Raw genomic sequence first — 21,422 nt, forward strand, 5'->3', positions numbered from 1 at the left:
TTTTCTATCACAGAGATGTGAAAAAAAATCCTAATTTATCTGAGAAGGAACAGCATTCCTCTGTGCTGGATTTCCAGTGCTTCCCAGCTTTTGCACTGTTAGCTTATTTTTTCCAACGGCCCTGTAATAACAATCCACTCCTTTCCCTGCACTCCTGGCCTCTCGTGATGTTTTATCATGCTCATGCTGAAAGAAAAGGTGTCTGTGCATACTGTATCTCTTCATTTGGCTTCAGGGATTTCCCTTTGATTTGGAAAGAATAATCTTTCAAATTCCGCTATAAAGTATACAGGAGAAAGAGAAAAAAAAAGATTAAACTCCTGGAATGTGCACTACTATTGACATTTCGTTCAAATAATGGGCCAAAGGTGAACTATCTGTACTATTGCTCAGGTGAAGGATCAATTATTATCAGTCCAAACTATCAGCAGTGCTGCTCATCATTGATTTATACTGCATGGTTTAATTTTGTCTCCATCTTTCAAGACATTAAAACATAACCAATATTTAGCAGTTCCCGCCATTCACCATGAGCTCCTCAACAGTCCCCTAACTCCTCTCTCCCAGTTCTGCCCAGGATATTTATGGTGAGTAGCAAGTTATCTCCTCTTTGGCAGCCATCCCTGCTTTCCTCTGTGGAGGAATTGCCCACATTCTCATTTGCAAACAGAGGCTCACTCAAGTGTCACTAAAGGAAAGGAGGTGGAGCCTGAAGAGCTTTAAAAAGCAAAGCTGAGTCATCCCACTTTTCAAAAAGAGAAACCGTGTTGGGAGAGGAATTGTATCTCCATATTTCTTCTTTCAGCCCCATCCAAGGGTTGTGGCTGGAACTTTCCATCAGTTCTTTCTTTCTTTTTCCTCTCTAAGCCTTTGCCTTGCTCTGTCTGTCAGAGTGAAGTCAGCCAGAGCAGGGCTGTTAAACTCTGTGAAATTTGTCATAAGGGTGTCAGGTATTTCTTACTGGCTTCCAAAGAAACATAGATAAAGAAATCTTTCCTGTGGCTTCCCGTGGCAGGCTGCATTTGGAAGGTCTCTCAGTTGAAGAAAGAGCTTGGAGGGCAACAACACAACGGGAGAGTAAAAGATGCACCAGGGCTGAGGCCCCACTCAGGCAGCTGCATCTGGAGTCAGACATACTCACCTTGCCCGGTCCATGCTCCAGCAAAGTCAAGCTGTTTTCTTTTGAAAGTTCAAACCCATCAGGATTATGCTGCTCACTCTTATCATTCTGTTGCCAGTAGTTTTAAATTTTAGTTGTGTTAGTCTCTCAGCACCACAGCACTGGAGCTGTCCTGAAGGTACTCCTGCAGGACATGGGAATTCTACTCGTGTGGGTAAGTACTGCAATGAAAAGGAGTTCCAGGTCTCTGGGAAACTGCCCCTACATCCCTGTTGGTTCAATCTGGTATACTTGGGCATTTAAAAAAGTTTGTCTTTGGGTGTGTATAGTTGCTTCATTTTTGTTTTCTGATGCATGTTTATTTTCTTACTGGCCATTAGAGCTACTCTGCTACCAAATATCAAAATTCAAAACTCTCAAACTGTACTTCTATATGTAAGTGAATATGTCTCATTTTAAACTAGCAGAACATTTCATGGAAGCTTCAGCTTTTATTCTGACAAGAGGAGTAAGTAACACCTAGCTGATTGGCTTTATATTGGAAATTAGGGAAACAGATGGTTGATTTTCTGTTTGTCTGTTTGGAACTCTTAAGCCACAGAGAAAAAAAATTCTTCCTTCTGATAACAGTGTAAGAATTCAGAAGTTGCTAAAAATTAGTGAAAAATGGGAAGGGAACTGCGAACAAAGGTAATTGTGAAAATCAACCTAAGTTTCAATTTCAACCTCCTTCACTTTGTCTCCACTCTCACTGTTTCTGAGGCTCTGACATGACTCCGGAGTTTTCGTAACAGGTGCAGTGCAACTTTGAGAACTGCCAAATATGACAGTGGGTAAATAAGCCACGCTGTCCTCTCATATTAAATGGAATTTTCACCAAGGGGAAATGGGAGCTTGACTGAATGTGAATTACAATCCTGCCAAAGGATATTGCCTGAAAAAATTCTCCCTCTAACTGTTAATTCATTTATTTAATCCTTGGGTGGGTCTCCAACCTGCTGCTCAGACAGGACAGCTGCCTCCATTGATGAGAGGGTAATGAGCTGCCCCGACATTCCATTTTTATCAGCTTGCCCTTTTGAGATAGAGTCTGGCTTTTAAAAAGAGGTAGATCGAGGGGGAAAACACAGTACAGTTTCCAGAAGACACACTTCTGGAAGACAGTATGCAATAGACAATAGTTTGAATAAAGAGAGCAAAACAGAGCCAAACTGCCAAAGCTAGGCTGCTGTCCTGGCTCTCCCATTAAGGAAGTTCCCAGTGAGGAAATCAGGTGCTTTTGCTTAGAATCTCTGGACTCTGTACTCAGGCAGCACTCCTTGTAACAGGTGAGCAGAACTCTAGGGTATTTGAAAGAAATGCTTAATCCTAGTGATCTCTATGTTCCCAGCACCTAGGACATTTCTGCTTCCATAGTGTGTACTCAGCAAATTCTCGTGTATGAATGAGGCATCTTTCTCTGATCTGTTAATGACATAGTCTTAGAGAACAGCAACAAAAAGAGGGTGACACATGACAAAAATGTCCCTATGAACCTTAGACTCAGCTGTTGGAGGCAGAAGTAAAACTTTTGTATACAGTTATGTCAAATGGACTGGACTCTCTTTGGGGTGGGAGAATTTTCTGTGGAGTAGTTGGCAAATATCTAGAGTTGGGCACTGTTATTTGCATGGGTTGTGAGGGGTGATGGTTGGGCCAATCTCTCAGGCAGCCAGAAGCTAGGAAAGAACCCAGGTTGCTGAAGCAGAACCCAAGAAATCACAAAAATGAGCTTTTATGGATGGCTCTAGGATTTCAGAATAGTCTGATTTCTGCTGGCAAGCAAGTCTATGCCTTGTTTTCCTTGCCGCCTTTGGTGGCTCAGAAGTGCCGTCATTGAGGTGGGTTGTACCCAATAAACATGAAACCCAGGATAGAAACAATGAGTTGGGGAGACTGTGTCGCAGAGTGGAAGGAAACACAGATTTTAGAAACAAACAAGCCTCATTTCATATCCATGCCACTAGCTTAATAACTGAGTTACCTTAGAATATCTCTGGGAAATAATACCCTTGCCCACTGCTTTTAGGACTTTCTGTGGGGAATCACATGAGATAACCAAGCATGTACCAAAGCAAGGTGCTTAGCCAAGTGTGCTCAATAAATGTCCTCTTGGGCTCCACGTCTTGGCTAGATCTCTTTGATCAAGTCATACGATGAGATGCCGTATTTGAATAGTGCAGTGACACGGCACAGATCCATGGAGTGTGGAATGTGTGGATAGCACTTTGGGACTCCCTGACTCTCTGCTTCCCCATTTCTTGCAAGTCACTGGTTTAAATCCTGTACTTTACGCTCCTGGTCTCATGTTAGCTGATAACTGCCTGGGTCACCCTCTGTCGCTGTGTGCATTTCAGAGGATAGTATTTCTTTCCCCTCTCTAAACAGATACGGTGCCATCATCTATTTTTCCCTCATTTAAATTCTACTTGCCTTATTTCTTTCCCTTGGCATGGAGATAGATCACCTCTGCAGCCACCTGACCCAGCAGGAAGAATGCTTTATGGTCTAACAGTATTCAGGTAAACTTAGGCAAGATTGTTACTCATGTGACTGCTAGCCAGATAAACCAAGTGACAGCAACAGTTAGGTTTCTTTCTGTTTCCCTCCCTCTCCCTCCTTTTTAACAAATTAACTGAGTCTTCTGTTAGCTTCTACTTGAGCTGCAGCAGGTGAGGAGAGCAGGAAAGAAAACTGCTGGCAAGTGGCTTCTGAACTTTCAAGGCCATTTACCCTGGAGGACAAATAACAGTTGAAAAAGAAACTGTTCCTGTTTGGCATCTGTACCTGCATTACTTATATGAACTTTTTTGGTAAATAAAGGGTAAGGAAGAAGTACAGCCTCCCAGCTGCAGGAGGGATCCTGGGGTGGCACTAAGTTAGCCAACTGGGTAGATCACTTTTAGTAGTAAACAGTGAAATTACTGATTTCAGTACCGGCTAAGGCTTGGTCAGCGTCCCAGTCATGTGCAAACCAGAGTAATTCTGAGACCAGGAGCTTGTTTGTTTTTTCAGCCAGGATTATGCGAATTTTTTTTTTTTTTTCTCTTCTAACGGCAGTGAAACTATCCTCCAAATATTCAATGGTGTTTGGTCATGGAGAGGTAGTAGAGCTTAGTGGTAAACAGCATAAATTTTGGAGACAGATTGCTTGCCTGGGTTCAAATCCCATTTCTGCTGCTTGTGAACTGTGTCCCGTTTTCCTTACCTTAAAATGAAGGTAATTGTACCCTCTTCCGAGGACTCTTATCACTATTGCGTTAATGTATTCATTTTCAATGCTGGCTGCACATTAGAATCACGAATGTCTAGGCGGCCACACCAGGCAGTCTGGATCAGAGTCTCTTCTGGGAGTGGAATCTAGGCCTCAATTTTTTTTTTTTTTTTAATGTTCTCTTGGTGATTCTAACCAACAGCCTGGGTTAGAACCACTGAGTTAATATGTGTAAAGTGCACAAAACAGAGCTTGGCATATAATAAACACTCGTTAAGCCTGAGATTCTATTAATGTTTTTATTGTTTTAAAAATTATTTTTATGAAGGTAATAGTATTTTCTAAATGTGGCTTGGTTTTCATCTATAATCATTGAACATTTTTTATACTTGACAAAATGTCATATTGAAAAACCCAATAATAGTTCTACAACATTAAAAATTATAGTCAAAATAATTTCAAAATACATAACTCATATTTTTGTAATCAGAAGAAATGTTTATTCAAAATACAAAAACATATCAACTTGATTTGAGTAAGTAACTTTGTGGAACTGTGGCTCTGGTGTTTGTCTTTTTCTTATACCAACTGATAAAAAATTTCATTGCAAATTAAGTCTGTTTGTTAGGTTTCTTACTGGTAATAATCTTACTTTAACAGCAGCAAAAACAAGCCACTTGAAAGTGACAGTGATTATTTCAATTTTTTGCATATTTTTGCCCATGTGTGGAACCCTTCCTTTGAGAATTTTTAAAGTTATTAAAAGCGTATAAAATGGTAAATTGTCCGGGCGCGGTGGCTCAAGCCTGTAATCCCAGCACTTTGGGAGGCCGAGACGGGTGGATCACGAGGTCAGGAGATCGAGACCATCCTGGCTAACACGGTGAAACCCCGTCTCTACTAAAAAATACAAAAAAACTAGCCGGGTGAGGTGGTGGGCGCCTGTAGTCCCAGCTACTCGGGAGGCTGAGGCAGGAGAATGGCGTGAACCCAGGAGGCGGAGCTTGCAGTGAGCTGAGATCCGGCCACTGCACTCCAGCCTGGGCGACAGAGCAAGACTCCGTCTCAAAAAAAAAAAAAAAAAAAAAAAGGTAAATTAGTTTTCTCAGTGAATTTACATTTTGGGGCTAATTTGGGCTTGTCCAAATATTTGACATTCAATTTAGAAGTTGCTTGTGTTCAGGGTAGAGCAAGTAATTGATTGTTTCCATCAAAAGTAAACAGACTAATAATTTGGCTCAAGTAAATTAAAAACTTTACTTTAAAATTTACAAATCTCCCTTTATGAAAATCCATTTCAATGGATTAGTTGTATGTAGTATGATTGGCTGGAGGTTTTTTAGCTTTTAGTTTTTTGTCTTTTTTTAATTTCAATTTGTACTTTAGATTCAGGGGTACATGTGGAGGTTTGTTACAAGGGGATATTGTGTGATGGTGAGGTCTGGGCTTCTATTGATTCCATGTGATCAGTTGGTTTTTATTTTTATTTTTTGAGATGGGTTTTGCTCTGTCGCCCAGGCTGGAGTACAGTGGCATGATCTTGGCTCATTGCAACCTCTGCCTCCCAAGTTCAAGCAATTCTCCTGCCTCAGCCTCCTGAGTAGTTGGGATTACAGGCATGTGCCACCACACTTTCTAATTTTTGTAATTTTAGTAGAGATGAGTTTCATCACGTTGGCCAGGCTGGTCTCGAACTCCTGACCTCAAGTGATCCACCCGCCTTGGCCTCCCAAAGTGCTGGGATTACAGGCATGAGCTACCACGCCTGGTCTCAGTTGGTTTATTAAATCAGTAGTCTCCAGACTCTGTTCCATCAGTAAAATAATTTAAATGTAAGCATATGCTGCTAATAAACACATTTATTTATCAATTACACACATGTAATATGTACACTGTACACATGAACATGTGTATATAATGAACATTACACAACAAATAATATATCTAATATTTTCTTTCCACACAATAGCAAACCATCTTACATAGCCTCTATGTGATATACACCCTCCTTGGAAGACAGTTTGAGAAAAGAAGTGAAATGGTAGAATAAACATTTACCTTTTCTTCACTATAAGCTCTGTTCCTTTCTCTTGATTACTAGGTTTTTTTGTTTTTTGTTTTTTGTTTTTAATTTCAAGTAAAGGTGGGTTATTCATAGCAAATCACTTTTCTCAGAGTGTATAATGGTGAAGCAGAAATGCATGTGGTTGTGCTGAGATTCTTCCAGAAGGAGCAGAAGGCTAGATGATGTTCCTGAGCGGGGCCTGGAGTCTGAGAAATGCCAAGTCCTGTGGCTTGCTGGGCTCAGCATCTATTTAAATTAAAGTGGCCTGCACCTCCATCCTTTGTTTCGGGAAACCTAGTGTCTCTCTCTTCTGTCTTGGAAGATGCTGGAGGTGGGGACTGTGATGAGGAAGGCAAGGCTCTGTGTCCCTTCTGGGCCTCCTACTGAATGATTCATCTACTGTGGGTCTCGCTGCCCTCATGTACTGTCCCTTTCCCACCCTTCACCACCTCCCACCAGCCACCACCGTGTCTCACTTACTTCTTGAAAGAATGAGGAAACAAAGTTGTTATGAGCTGTGAGGGGACAGACTTTACCTGAAGGTTTGCTGTTGCGGGGCTTGGGGCAGGGGCAGGGGCGGGGGCTGCTTACATCCTGGCACTTCCGACAACAAAGCAAAACATTTTTCATTCCTGTTCCTAAAAGTGACACAATGTCATCTGTGGAAGGGACTTGCCGGACATCTCTTTTTCCTGGGCCTTAGTCTTCTACCACATGAGCCAAATCCTCTTTCTCCCTCAGTGATACCGACCTGCACCTTGGCCCCTTTCCTGGGCCTACCTAATCTACTTCAGACCATCCACATCCTTCTGCAGAACATTTTAGACTTCTTCTTCCTCCAAATTTGCTTTTCTGATCATATCCTAGACCTGCCTTTTTAAAAGAAAATAACTTTAAAAAACTATTAAATAGTGCACCAATGTGTTTTGCTAAACAAAAACAGTTGTGTACTCATTTGAGAATTTCTGGCTCCTGGTTTCAAAGTAATCATTTTCCTTTTCCTTCTACAATGGGAAATGTTAATTTTGAGACAGAAGTGAAAGTTCTCGTAGGCAGTCCCAGGTATTAGGAATGGAATGCATGCTTCTCTCTCTCTCTCTCTGCCTCTCTCTCTCTCTCTCTCTTTCGTGTCTCCCTCTGTCTGTATCTCTCTGTGTCCTGTATTCTGAGCCTGGGAAGGGACTACAGCACTTCGGGTCTGGGGAGTGCCCTTACTTTGGCTTGGTGAACACAAGTCGTAAGTAAGGCAGGGCACCGACTTGAAAAGAGACTTTAACAGGTCTGGTCATGGCCAGCAATTGTGAGTTACACTATAGGTTGTCCTCCTCCATTATCCACAATCCTTAAAGAGGACTTCGTTAAAAGTTAGAGATTGATCTCACTTGTGCTCAGGTGACATGGTACATCAGTGACAGGTGGGGGGACCTACTTCCAGGAGCACTGTGGCCTCACATTGGTGTGGCCAGAGATCAAGGAGATCAGAGGAGAGCTCTCGATGGGGTGAGGATAAGAGAGGCAGGCCCCAGAATCTCTCAGAAAGGTCTAGGGTGGGAAGATTTTAAACGAGGCTAATTTCCAGCCATTTGCTTGTGGTGGCACGGTCCAAAAAATTTGGCTATAAAAAAGAAATGTGTCCTTATTTAGTAGTTATTGACTGGTCAGGTAAAATGTAAAGTATACATATCTGTGAATAGAGAAGTATGCTCAGAATATTCCCTAGTCAGTCAGTGGTCTGCTATTGGGAGCATCAAATAGTTTGGCTTGTGAATCAGTACAATGTCTTTTATTTCTAACATTGACGTGTAGGTTTCATTTAACAAATTCATATAGATCAATTTATAAGTTGTTTTTTAATCCATACAGAGTTAAAAAGTCAAACATTGAACCTCAGATGAAAGGTAACAAAGATTTCTAACCTGGAAAATAAGTCTTCTAAAATCCATTCGAGGTCCTTAAACTTTTCCTCACTTTGATTACAATAGAGGAAACTAGGAGAACCTAGCAACTTTCCAATGTAAATTGCCTGATCTAAGCTATTTTAGCAATTATTGTACAGAAGTAGTTTTTATAAGCTTATTAACTTATTGTGAACAAAACAATTAAAGACTCAATAACTATCCTCAATAGCTGGAAATGACTGCATTGGAGACCGTTCTCAAAATGGTCAGTTTTTAAGACAGAAATCACTTTCTCTGATTGTTGTGGCCAGAGGTCGAGGAGAACAGCGGAGAGTACTTGATGGGGTGAGGATGAGAGAGGCAGGCCCTGGAATCTCTCAGAAAGGTCTAGGTCAGTTTTAAAGAAAGAAATCATGTTCTTTTAAAGGATTCCTAAATCTTTTTCAAGAAATTTTAAATTCCAGGAAGCAGTTTAGTGCTTAGTTTAATTATTACTCCAAATTTGGGCCATCCTAGAGCTAGTAAACAAAATGTTAGTCTTGTTATGTTATAGGTTCTCATGTTAGAATTAGAATTAACTTTAAGAAAGAACCAGAAACAACAACAGCAACAACAGAGATCCTGACCATTGGAATGTAATTGTCCCCACTGTCTATTTACTTCTTGCCTACAGGCCAGTACTGTCCTCCAGAATGCTAATATTTTTCACCATGAAGGAAGTATTGCCTAGATATTAGGTGAACTAAGAACATAGATTCACTTTGTAGAGATTCTTTATTACCACTGAGGTGGCTGTGCACACGGCCATCCCAGGCCCTTTCCAGCTGTCCTGTTTGCTGGGGCTCAATAATGCTTGAATAATGCTTGTCAATATGTGTTTCTTTAGGAGATGTTCTATTTCTTAACAGTATCTTCCAGAGCTTTCTTCTCAATTCTGGGAATTAGCAAATGTATAGAAACTTCAGTTGTTTTAGCCAAATACAAGGCAGAAACTCCTACTCTCATCACCTGTTGACCTCCTTGCTAAGTCTGGAATCTGAATTGGTGTGAGCATCTGGTTTTTTGTTGTTTTTTTTTTTTTCATTCTGACTTGATTTTCTGATTCTCCCAAGTTGGCCAAAAATACTAATGCCTCTCAGTGTCTGGGTTTCCCAAGTATTTCCCAGGACATTCAGTACACTGGAATTTGTGTGTGTGTGTGAAGGTATTTGAGAGCCAGCCAACTGCTGTGACAGTGGTTCATGGTAGGCCCTGATTTATTTGCAAAGCTTCTTCCCAGTGATGTAAGAGTCCTTTCAGAGAAAAGCACTGCCTCCTTCCTCCATTCAGACTAGCTTTCCAGAGTTCTATGGACCAGCTTTGTGTGTAGTAAGGGGATTACATCCATGAGGTTGTTCTTTCTGTGGGTAGGTGGTTGCTAGGATACAGGTAGTCACAACAGCATCATGGCAGCTGCCTTGTTCTTCAGCACATCGTGTATCAGTTGACAAACAGTGTTTTATTTTATTCATTCCAACACTTTTTTGGTTAAAATTTTAAAAGCTTGAAAAAGGATCTTTCTTTTTCATATATACCATTCTTGTATAAACAGGTCAAAGGCAGATTAGTCAAACAACATTTTTTGTCATAATACATGCTGGTTGACACCAATCCTCTGCACTACCAGCCCAGTACTTCCCTTACGAGGTTTAAAAACATGCCAAAGGGTTGAAGCTACCAAGGGTCATCTGGTGTTTTTCTCTCTTCCTCTGAAGCGCATAATTATTCCGTTTGCTGTAAGATTTTCAACACACAGGAAATTAACCTCTCCTTGGTGTGCAGGGAAATTGCAAAGGTTATTGTCATTAATGTTAATTTACCCACTACATCTTTTAGATTCAAGCAACATTGTATAGAATGTTCAATGCTTTAAGTGGATCAAAAGGCTTATTATTTTTTGGAAGACAAATTTGAAAAACCTACTGGAACTTTTATCTCTCCTGGTTATTCTAATGAATCGTGGCAAAGATTTCATGTAAGTGGGAAAAACTGAGGTATTTGAAGAAAAATGATCATCTAGGATTTCAATCCATTAAAAAGCACCTAATCATGGACACCTACAAGAGGATAAGTGACTGTCTTTCAATACTGACATGTTGTCTTCTGAGACAGGAGCTAATAGAAGCACATAGTGCATGACATCCTCATTAACCTGAGTTATGTTGACACATATGAAGTTACTGGATTTATTACTTCCAAGAGATGCAGTGCCATTTTGAAACAAAGGATACATTTTAAGCAGAGTGAATTCTGGTTGGTTCTTTATACAGTGGGTTGATCTTGTCACACAGGCAAAAATGGAGCAGTTTTGGGCAGATGGTTCTAGTGCTTGTTGCCATACTTTGCATGAAGAAGTTCTCTCATTTTTGGTCAATGCCCTATGTCTGGCATATCATGTTAGGCCTTAGCTTTTGAAATTGATAGGGTCTAATTCTGGAGCTGATACAAGCTGTTAATACCTACCTCTTAGATTGATATGAGTGCTAAATGGATTAATTCATGTAAAGTGCTTAGAATCTTAGCTGACACATAGTGAGTTATCAGCAAATATTGGCTATTACTCTCTACCAAAAACCATAAATGAGACATATTAGAAACATCTTTGCCTTCTATAATTTTTCTAATACCTGTTTCTTCAAATTTTCAGCAATGCTTAGAGAAATCTAAAGTTGGTTTCCTGGGATGAGCTAAGTCCTAAAAATCATCTTAACCAGCAGGCTCTTTGTGATTTAAAAAAAATTATCCTTTTTATTATCCTAACATATGACACAAATTCCCCACTAATTATTTTTTAAGTAGTTAATCTTGCTATTTGTTACATGTCTTCAAGAAAAATTATATAAAATATTTTTCTGTATATTTATATAGCTGTACCTATAGGTATATATGTATATAGGTAGGGCCCAGAACTTAATGACCAGGGTAGGATTAATGAGAAAAATGAAATTGGACTCAGGAAATATCAATATGCCAACGCTTCTTAATTTTACCTCATTTTTATGTTTGTCTAGAACACTCAGGATGTAGTATCTATAGGCAAATACTTATGTGTTTATCCTTGCAATTTGAGAAACTAAATTTAAAGCTGATTGAAAAAGAGAGAAGATAATTGTGTTCAGCATAAATGAGACTTACACCAAATTTTGTACCTCCAATAAAAATTTATAGATTTAATCAGTAGATTAACTTTTAGAATTCCTGCAGAATATTGAGTGTTTAGTATCACTTAGGGGGAAGTTATTCGTTTTAAGTTTTTGTTTTACTTCATTTAGTAGGACTCATGATGACACATTTTAAAATTATTATTATTACTTTTTTGAAACAGAGTCACTCTTGTCACCCAGGCTGGCGGGCAATGGCACAATCAAGGCACACTGCAGCCTTGATTTCCTGAGCTCAGGTGATCAACTTCCTGAGTAGCTGGAACTACAGGTGCACGCCAGCACACCCAACTAATTTCTGTATTTTTAGTAGAGACAGGATTTCGCCATATTGCCCAGGCTGGTCTTGAACTCCTGGGCCCAAGAGATCCACCCACCTTGGCCTCCCAAAGTGCTAGGATTATAGGTGTGAGCCACCGCACCTGGCCTATGATACATTATTGATTTCATATTTGAAGTTCCAAGAAACAGAAAAGGAAACGACTTACAGAAAGTAGAGGTTAAGATGAATAATATTTATGTAGGAATTTACCACAAGTTTAAGCCTCCTTGCCAAAGTGCCACAAACAAGAAAGTTATTGAATTCTATAGTGCATACAGAATGTGAATTAAATTGATAAATGTCAAATTACAATGGACCTTCAAGATCATTTAGCCCAACTGCTTCTTATTATGGATGAGAGGCTGAGATCCAGACAGATGAAGTAGCTTCTCAGGTCCTATGAGAATATAGCTCAGGACCCTAGACTCTTATTCTGCCAGATTTACAATGCACATGACACCTCCCGAGACTGATTGTTGAAAGTCCATCGATGTAATGATTTTATTAGTTCTTTCTACCAGAAAAAATTAATAGTTTCAAGTTGGTTTAGGAAAACTTTCTTAATATATCTAGTTCTCTATGTTGAAAGCAATTTGAAAGTAGGATTTAATTAATGAAATTTCCTTTTATATAAATTACATCCATGAATTAACTCAAATCAAGTCAGCAAGTGTTTATTGGACGCTAGGTGCTTGGGCTGACAGTGGAGACATCACTCATCCACATACACGGTGTTCCCTGACAGGGCAATGGGGCTCCAGAACTCAGTCAGCAGTTTACCTGACGACTTATGGATCCTCTTCTTTGGTTTTATCAAAACGAACTCCTACAAAATTCAACAAGTGGCTCAGATGCCTTCCTACAAAGAAACTAACAATTGTAGACAACACTAATATTGCAAACCCAAGAGAATAATGAGGAAAGGGCAGCCTTGACACCTCTCTTATTCCTAGGATGAGCTTTTTGTTGGCTGCATAAGAGCTGAAAGCAATATAAATCTCCATAGATCTGACCAAAAAGAAGTTAAAAAGAGAAATTAACAAGAAGACAGGCTGATAAATGAATTTACAATTGTTATTATTAGCAACGAACCTCATAAAAATTGTGAAGTGTACCTGGGAAGATGTTAGCTAATGGTAACATGAAGCCATCAGGACAGGCAAGATATTTGAAAATGGGTATCCAGAATCTGAAAATGATTTTTTATAATTTTTACAGTTGCGTTCAAAGTTATGATAGTTAAGACGACTCTATTTACTAAGCTTAATGAAAAAAGTCAGAAGCCTCCCTTGAGGTTTCTTACATTAGGGCAAAAGAGGAAAAGCCTGATATTATTGTTGAAACACTTCTTCTTCCTGCTTCCTGTGGTGGTAAAATATTGCTACAATAATACATGAAAAACCACATAACAACAAATTAAAATGTGTTCCTCTGTAAATAAATACTGCTGAAAACTGTACAAAAAGAACCAATGAAAATGTGATGAATTAAGTACTAAGCAATTATACTGTTGAATGAGAGTAAAAGTGTTTCTAATATATCACAGTGTTTCGTTATTTCCTAGAAAGTAATAGCCAACATTCACTGAGAATTCACTACGTGTCAGTCAAGACTCTAAGCACTTTACATGAATTACTTTACTTATTCTTTTTAATAAGTATTATTATTATTCCCATTTTATTTTTGCAGATGAAGAAACCAAGACACGGAGAGGTTAAGTCATGTGCTGAAGGCCACACTGCCAAGAGTATTGGAACTAATAATGAGTCAACATGAGTACTCTGTCTCCAGTGCCAGTAATCTTAGCCACTATCATAATTACCTCAACAATGAAATACTCAGAGAACTATAATTCTTTTATATGAGAGAGTAAGGGACAAAATGCAACAGAAAAGAAATTTTCTCAGTGAAAGTTCTCAGAAGTCAGAAATGACTTTTTTATATATCAAAAAATGTTCTATGAAAAAAAATAGTATAAGTGTATTCAGCAGTGGTACATTCACTGCATTTACTAGAACATCAACCAAAAAGCATTCTTGGTGAGATCACAGAGAACACCACAGCCTTCACAGCAAGATGGTGTGGCAAAGTTGAAACTGGAATTGCATCAAGCATTATGGAACGTCATTCATGTAGTTATTTCTATAAAACAAGACTAACTGGTCTCTTTATAATACTTTGTATTGGATGGGGAGTAATCATAAAAATATTTGTCTTATATACTTTCCACAAAGTATCTTGAAGCAAAACACTTAATAGAATAGTCAAATGTTACATGTCACAAAATGTCAAATGTCACAAGCAGGAGGACTGCTTGAGGCCAGAGTTTGTGACCAGCCTAGGCAACATAGGAGACCCTATCTCTACAACTAACTTAAAAACTTAGCTGGGCATGGTGGTATGTGACTGTAGTCTTGGCTTTTCGGAAGGCTGAGGCAGGAGGATGTCTTGAGACCAGGAATTCAAGGCTGCAGTGAGCTATGATTGTGCTACTACACTCCAGCGTGGGCAACAGAGTGAGATGCCATCTTTATAAAAGAAGAAAAAGAAAAGGACAAGTGTTTAAAAATGTTTGGCTTTTTTTTTTTTTTGTGATTACAGATAGATGTCAGTAGTATGCTACCCAAAAAATAACTAAAACAACAAAACTTTATCCAAGTTATAGGCGACATTTTAACAAGTGAGAAAGTGACCACTAATTATAAGAAATTTGTGTAGGAAGAGAGTAGTTTGAAGATAGATGTTGGAGATGTTTGCATTGTTATGTGATTTTATTGTTGAATCAATGCCAATATGTCACCTATTAACAATTCTTGTGTCTGCACTTTTAAAACGTTTACAAACGGCTTTCTAAGCTATTTTTAAAAATCTTCCAAATACAGAGCTTTTGTCTTTTTAAATCTGCTTGTTAAAAACATAAAATGCAATAACTTCTGGTTAGTTTTCATTTACTATTTAAAATCTAGAAAGATAGAAATTTGCCGGTCTAATTCAACAAAATTTGTGAATAATTGAGGGATGTAATTAAAAAGTAAATTTTGTGATTTTGTAAATACAGCCAATGATGCATTTATTTCATTTGATATCGATATAATTGTGAAAAATTTCTTTTGTTTAAAAAAGCTGTCAAAAACCAAATATCAAAACATATTGATCTTTAAACTGATTTTTTATCAAATTCAAGCTTTTCAGTAAACGCAACCTCATCAGAAGGTGTTATGTAATCTCAGTTTTTAACATGCAGAGGGACTTTTGGGTCTGTGGGACATTCCCAGCTGGAGATGTCCACCAGAGACATGTCCGAAAGTGGATGCAAAACTCAGTAGACAGATCAGGATAGTGATTTGTGAATTTCTCTCTCTCTCTCTCTCTCTCTCTCTCTCTCTCTCTGTGTGTGTGTGTGTGTGTGTGTGTGAAACATTTGGAAAAACTTTTCTAATGCTTTAATGTTGGTAAATTCATTTTAGTCTAGTAATGGTAGACTTTAAATAAAATTGAGCATAATTTGTGTTGAAAAGCTGAGGGGTGTTTAAATATTCTTACTTAAGATGAAGGATTACCTACAGCATAGGAACATTATAATGGTTCACTATTCTGCAAAACCGAATTATTATGAGTTTTAAAAGTTATAATGAGCTGTAGTATTGGATAAGAGATAGACACATAAATTAATAGAACAGAAGAGAAAGTTCAGCAACGATCTCACATAAGTACACTCATTTAATATTTAACAAAGATGTTAAAGCAATTTAATGGTGGAAGTTCAGTCTTTTTCAACAAAGGGTGTTTGACCAATTAGACATCCATAAGCAAAATAATAAACCTCAATCAATACATGCAAGGTGTACATTGGTTTGATCAGGAAAGGCGGGACAACTCAAAGAGTAGGATAGGGTAGGGGTAGGTTCCAGGTCACAGAAAATTTTTCAAAGATTTTCTGATTGGCAATTAATTAAAAGACTTATCATCTAAGGACCTGGAATCAGTAGGAAGGAATGTCTGGGTTAAGATAAGGGGTTGTGGAGACCAAGGTTTTATTATGCAGATGAAGCCTCCAGGTAGCAGGCTTCAGAGCTCTTATAAGATCTAAAAAGGTGCCAGACTCTTACTTAATTCTCTCATGCATCAGGGGAAAGACCTAGAAATGAATGGGGATTATCTGCAGAATGTAGATTTTTCTCAACAAGAGACAGCTTTGCAGGGCCATCTCAAAACATGTCAAAGAAATATATTTTGGGATAAAATACTTTTATTTCTTTCAGGGTCTGCTGTTTGTCATGTGATGCTATACTAGAGTCAGGCTGGAATTTGGTTGTCTTATTGCTACAAAAAGTCTGTCTTGAAGATCTTAAGATCGTTCTTTTAATGTTAATGCTGGTCAGCTGTGTCTAAATTCCAAAGGGAGGAGGGTGTAATAAGGCTTGTCCAACCCTCACTTCCATCATGGCCTGAACTAGTTTTTCAGGTTAACTTTGAAATGCCCTTGGTTAAGAGGATGGGTCTATTCAGTTGGTTGGGGGTCTTAGAATTTTATTTTTGTTTACAAATGCAATATATTATAGAAGTAGGTATAAAATTATTCAAGTGATGTAATTATAGGAATCTATTTAAAGGGACTTGCTTTATAATTAATTTCTGGAAGATGGATATAGGGAATCCAGCCTTATGGTGAATATGCCTAGAACAGTGTCTCCTGGAGTGGGTTCCTTGACACAATTGAACTAAAATACACTGAACAATTTCTAGTACATTCAGATAAGCAGTATAGCTTGGTCTTTAAAAGCTAGGATCTGTGATAAGAAAGGCATAGCTTTGTACCCATACCCCACTATTTATTCGCCTTGTGACTTGTGACAAGTAAACTGCTTGAAACTTTCCTTTCTTCTTCTGTAAAATAGAGATGTTGAGAGCATTTACCTCCTAGTGTTCTCCGATTAAATGAAATAATGCATTCAACATGCTACGCCGGAGATAACACACAATATGTTGACTATAATTATTCTGATGAAATTCACCACCTACCCTCTTAGAGTGTTAGAGTGTGGAATAGCACATTAAAGACTGAGAAGTCCTGTTGAAAACAAAACAAAACAAAACAAGTTTCACGTTGCAGAACTTGCTAGTCTCAATTAATATCCTGAGGACCTGGGAAGTAAGCCTCTTCAGTTTACATGTAAATGTGGTTGGGGGTAGGAGGGGCTATTTTCTGCTCTGGATGACATATTTCTATTACTACTCTAGGCAATCTTCTTTCACAATTTTGGGGAAGTAAAATGAGTTCCAGAGCATTTTTTTAAACGGAATTAAGACTTAAATTCGAATTGCCTGGCTCTTTCTTCTGGGTGTATTATTTTTAAATCATCTGGCTTCTCTCACTTGACCTGAATATTGACATAGATGAATAAACTGAGAAGAAAGTTGTGAAAAGTACATTTGTGCTTGATATGGTTTGGCTCTGTGTCCTCACCCAAATTCCATCTTGAATTGTAATCCCCAGGTGTTGAGGGAGAGACCTGGTGGGAAGCAATTGGATCATGGAGGCAGTTTCCCCAATGGCGTTCTCGTGATAGTGAGTGAGTTCTCACGATATCTGATGGTTTTATAAGGGGCTTCCCTGCTTCGCTCTCTCTTCTCTCTGCTGCCACCATGTGAAGAAATTTCTTGCTTCCACTTTGCCTTCTGCCGTGATTTTAAGTTTCCTGAGGCCTCACCAGCTGTGTGGAACTGTCAGTCAATTAAACCTCTTTCCTTTGTAAGTTACCCAGTCTTGGGTATTTCTTTATAGCAGTGTGAAAACAGACTAATACAGTGCTCTTTTAAGTAGCGTAACTGAAGAGGAGATGAGATTGTCTTTCAGAGTGAATAAAACGTTCTGTACTTCATAAAACCCAAGCTGTCATTTAAGTCAGCCCCTGGGGAGTGGTAATAAATGACTCTTCTCAGAGGATTTCTGTGGGAGCAGTGTGAGGAGGCCTCAGCCTTCCTTATGTAGGTCCATTAGTTTAGAGCCACATTCTTTTCTCATGGTGTCACTGAAGTTTTTGAGGTCTAGAAGCTCCCTTTGCACTCTCTTCATCTTGTGAACTTTCAGTCTGTCTCTAGATTTAGGGCAAGAAACCTGTGGTGGTGAGGGCAGGTGTCAGTGTTGACCTGAGAGACAGCTAGGATTTCTTGTTAATCTGGTTATGGTTATCATTTATGTGTTAACTAGCTTTCGTGAGTGTTTGCCCCCAAGGCCTGCAGAAGACAGGTAATGTCTCTTCTCACTTACCTGTGTGGGGCACTCCCTCAGACTCACAGAGGATGAATGGGCGCATGTTATGAAATGTTCTGTTTCTGCCTCCTACGTCAAGCAAAGCCTGCTTTTCATCACTGACCTCTGTGCTATGTAGTCATAGTTCTTTGTAGCCACTGATGAACATCTTCAATATGCTCCAAACATTCTGAACTTCTTTCTAATTCCTGAAGATCCGCTACTAATCCCTAGGTTGAGAAGTCAGAAGTTCTAATTGATTTGCTGTGACCTGTTTGCTGCCTTAAGGTTTGTGTTCCCTAGAAATGATATTTCATTTTCTATGTACTTCCCCCCAAAACAAATGTTGTAGGTTTTGACATGGGAAAGCTTCAGCTGTTCAAATACGCACACCTTGCTGATGTTCAAATCCACAGACTGTACCACACACCAGTGTTTACAGAGTCCTTGACAGGTCTGAAAAAACATTACCATATTTATCGTTTCCATTGGTAGAACAGAATAATGGCAAATGATATACATGTAGTCCTCCACAATTAACCAAATACTTTCACATCTGTAATTATTATTCACAAAGCCTAATTCTCAAAGTGTTTTATTTTCTTTAAAATTATGTTTTATTACATTCTTACAAATATAGCCTGGACTCTGGTTTACATAACATGATGTTGACAGTGTAGGAAAAACAAATGGTGCTTTGAGGGAATGGAATTACAACTGGTTACACAAAGAAAATGAAGATTGTAGTATCTTGACAAGTGACAACCCAGACCAAGGCAGGGTAGAGTTGGAAGTGTACTAGATTGCGAGTGCAGTACCTGGATTCTAATTCCAAGTCTACCACCTACTAGTGGTGGGACTTTGGGAAACATCATTGAATTTCCTCTTAATTAGATCCATGTTTTCCGGGTTCACCAAGACCTGAGAATCACCTGGAGTGCCTGTTAAAAAGAAAAAAAAGCATACCCCTCACCCCAGCCCTGCTGGATTAACTGGAATCTCAAGAGTAGGGATCTGCAAAAAATACAAACATTCACTCACACACTCACAGAGAGACACCCTGGGTGATTCTTTTGAACAATTAATTTTGGGAAACAATTTGAAAATGTCAAAAGTCTTCCTAGTTGCTAGGAACTGTATGCTATGATTAGCCCTTAGATGGGCAAAATCTGATGATAAAATGTATTAATTATTTATACTTTGATTTTGTAGTTTTATAATTACTCTTTTTTTGAAAAGTTACAGAATTTAGTGCTATAATTTGTGTTTTACGAATTTAAAAATTCTTGAGATTTCTCTTTTCCCTCTGACTTATTGGTTCCTAGTGTTATGTTGAGGATAAATGAGGTCAGGATGTAAGATTTGTTTTTATTATTGCTGTTAGTAGAATAAGTACCACTGACTAGACCCATCTTTTATTAATTTGATATATCTGTTTCTATGGCTTTGTTCCTATTAGTAAAAGCTCAAATAAACAGAACACAATTATTTCTTCATTAGTTTATTGATTTATTCAAAAATTTTGAGTGCCTATTATGTACAGAGGATTCTACTGTGTTATGTGGTAAGGAATATTAAAATGTTTAAAGAGCCTTTTCTTTCTCTTTTTTTTTTTACATGAAAACCTCCCATTTAGTAATATTTTTTAATAAATAAAATATTTTATTGATCTTACCAATATGTCAATGCATTAGGAAATTAACAATATGTATTGGATACATTTATTCAGCATAGACTATAGGGCATGCATGATACATGATACATGATACACATAGCAGAGAACTCTTAGAAATAAATCTAGATGTCCGTGGTAATCTATGCACCATGAATTAATAGCTATGAGTTTAAGATTCTCTTCCTAGTGTCTTCATTTTCTCCATGGTGAATTGCTGTATTAGACACAAGTTATACCAATGTTCCAGTCTCTGGGTTCAAATCCAAGCAGTTGTACAACTTATGTAGTGAAAACTTGGTTGTGGCAAAAAGCAATGGCAAATGATATACATGTAGTCTTTCACAATTAATAAAATACTTTCACATCTATAATTGCATATTTTCCCCATAGTAATCCTCTGATACAGGCAGGGGAGATCCTGTGAGATGTCCAGAGAAGCAAAGCTGGTGGGGCCAGGACTGGAAACCAGGCCTCTGACTTTCTGTCTGATACCCTTTCCCTTTCTCCCAAGATGCCTACGTGATTCTACAACTGAGGGGCATGGCCCCTCACTACGTGTCTTTATAGTGGGGCTTGTATTGTAGCAAAGATCTGGGAAGAATAATTTGAGTGAATTCTCTTAGACATTTATGTTGGCACCTATTTCAAACTCTCATGATCTTACAGTTCTCCCAGCCTCTTGTAGCGTTTGTTTCTTTCTTTTTTCTTTTTTTTTAATATTTTAAGTTCTAGAGTACATGAGCACAAATGCAGGTTTGTTACATAGGAATACATGCACCATGTTGGTTTGCTGCACCCATCAACTCGTCATTTACATTAGGTATTTCTCCCAACGCTATCCCTCCCCCAGCCCCCCACCTCCCAACAGGCCCCGGTGTGTGATATTCCCCTCCCTGTGTCCATGTGTTCTCATTATTCAATTCCCACTTATGAGTGAGAACATGCAGTGTTTGGTTTTCTGTCCTTGTGATAGTTTGCTGAGAATGATGGTTTCCAGCTTCAACCATGTCCCTGCAAAGGACATGAACTCATCCTTTTTTATGAGTGGATAGTATTCCATGGTGTATATGTGCCATATTTTCTTTTTCCAGTCTATTATTGATAGACATTTGGGTTGGTTCCAAGTCTTTGCTATTGTGAATAGTGCCACAATAAACATACATGTGCATGTGTCTGTATAGTAGTATGATTTATAATCCTTTGTGTACATATCCAGTAATAGGATTGCTGGGTCAAATGGTATTTCTAGTTCTAGATCCTTGAGGAATTGCCACACTGTCTTCCACAGTGGTTGAACTAATTTACACTCCCACCAACAGTGTAAAAGCGTTCCTATTTCTCCACATCCTCTCCAGCATCTGTTGTTTCCTGACTTTTTAATGATCGCCATTCTAACTGGCGTAAGATGGTATCTCACTGTGGTTTTGATTTGCATTTCTCTGATGACGAGCATTTTTTCATGTATCTTTTGGCTGCATAAATGTCTTCTTTTGACAAGTGTCTGTTCATATCCTTTGCCCACTTTTTGTTGGGATTGTTTGTTTTAATCTTGTAAATTTAAGTTCTTTGTATATTCTGGATATTAGCCCTTTGTCAGATGGGTACATTGCAAAAATTTTCTCCCATTCTGTAGGTT

General features: G+C 38.5%; 1 protein-coding gene across 3 annotated transcripts in view; it reads left to right on the forward strand.

The window, feature by feature from the left end:
• Positions 1-756: 756 nt before the first annotated feature.
• The window catches only part of EGF (epidermal growth factor), a 107,823-nt gene continuing 87,157 nt past the window's right edge, over positions 757-21,422 (forward strand). For all 3 annotated transcript variants that reach the window (XM_011970570.1, XM_011970571.1, XM_011970572.1), the window contains exon 1: positions 757-1,334. In XM_011970570.1, coding sequence (XP_011825960.1) covers positions 1,208-1,334 — 127 coding nt within the window. In that variant the 5' untranslated portion in view covers positions 757-1,207. The remainder of the gene's footprint in view (positions 1,335-21,422) is intronic.

The sequence above is a fragment of the Mandrillus leucophaeus genome, unplaced genomic scaffold (genome assembly GCF_000951045.1).
Source record: "Mandrillus leucophaeus isolate KB7577 unplaced genomic scaffold, Mleu.le_1.0 Scaffold956, whole genome shotgun sequence".
NCBI classification, from domain to species: domain Eukaryota; kingdom Metazoa; phylum Chordata; class Mammalia; order Primates; family Cercopithecidae; genus Mandrillus; species Mandrillus leucophaeus.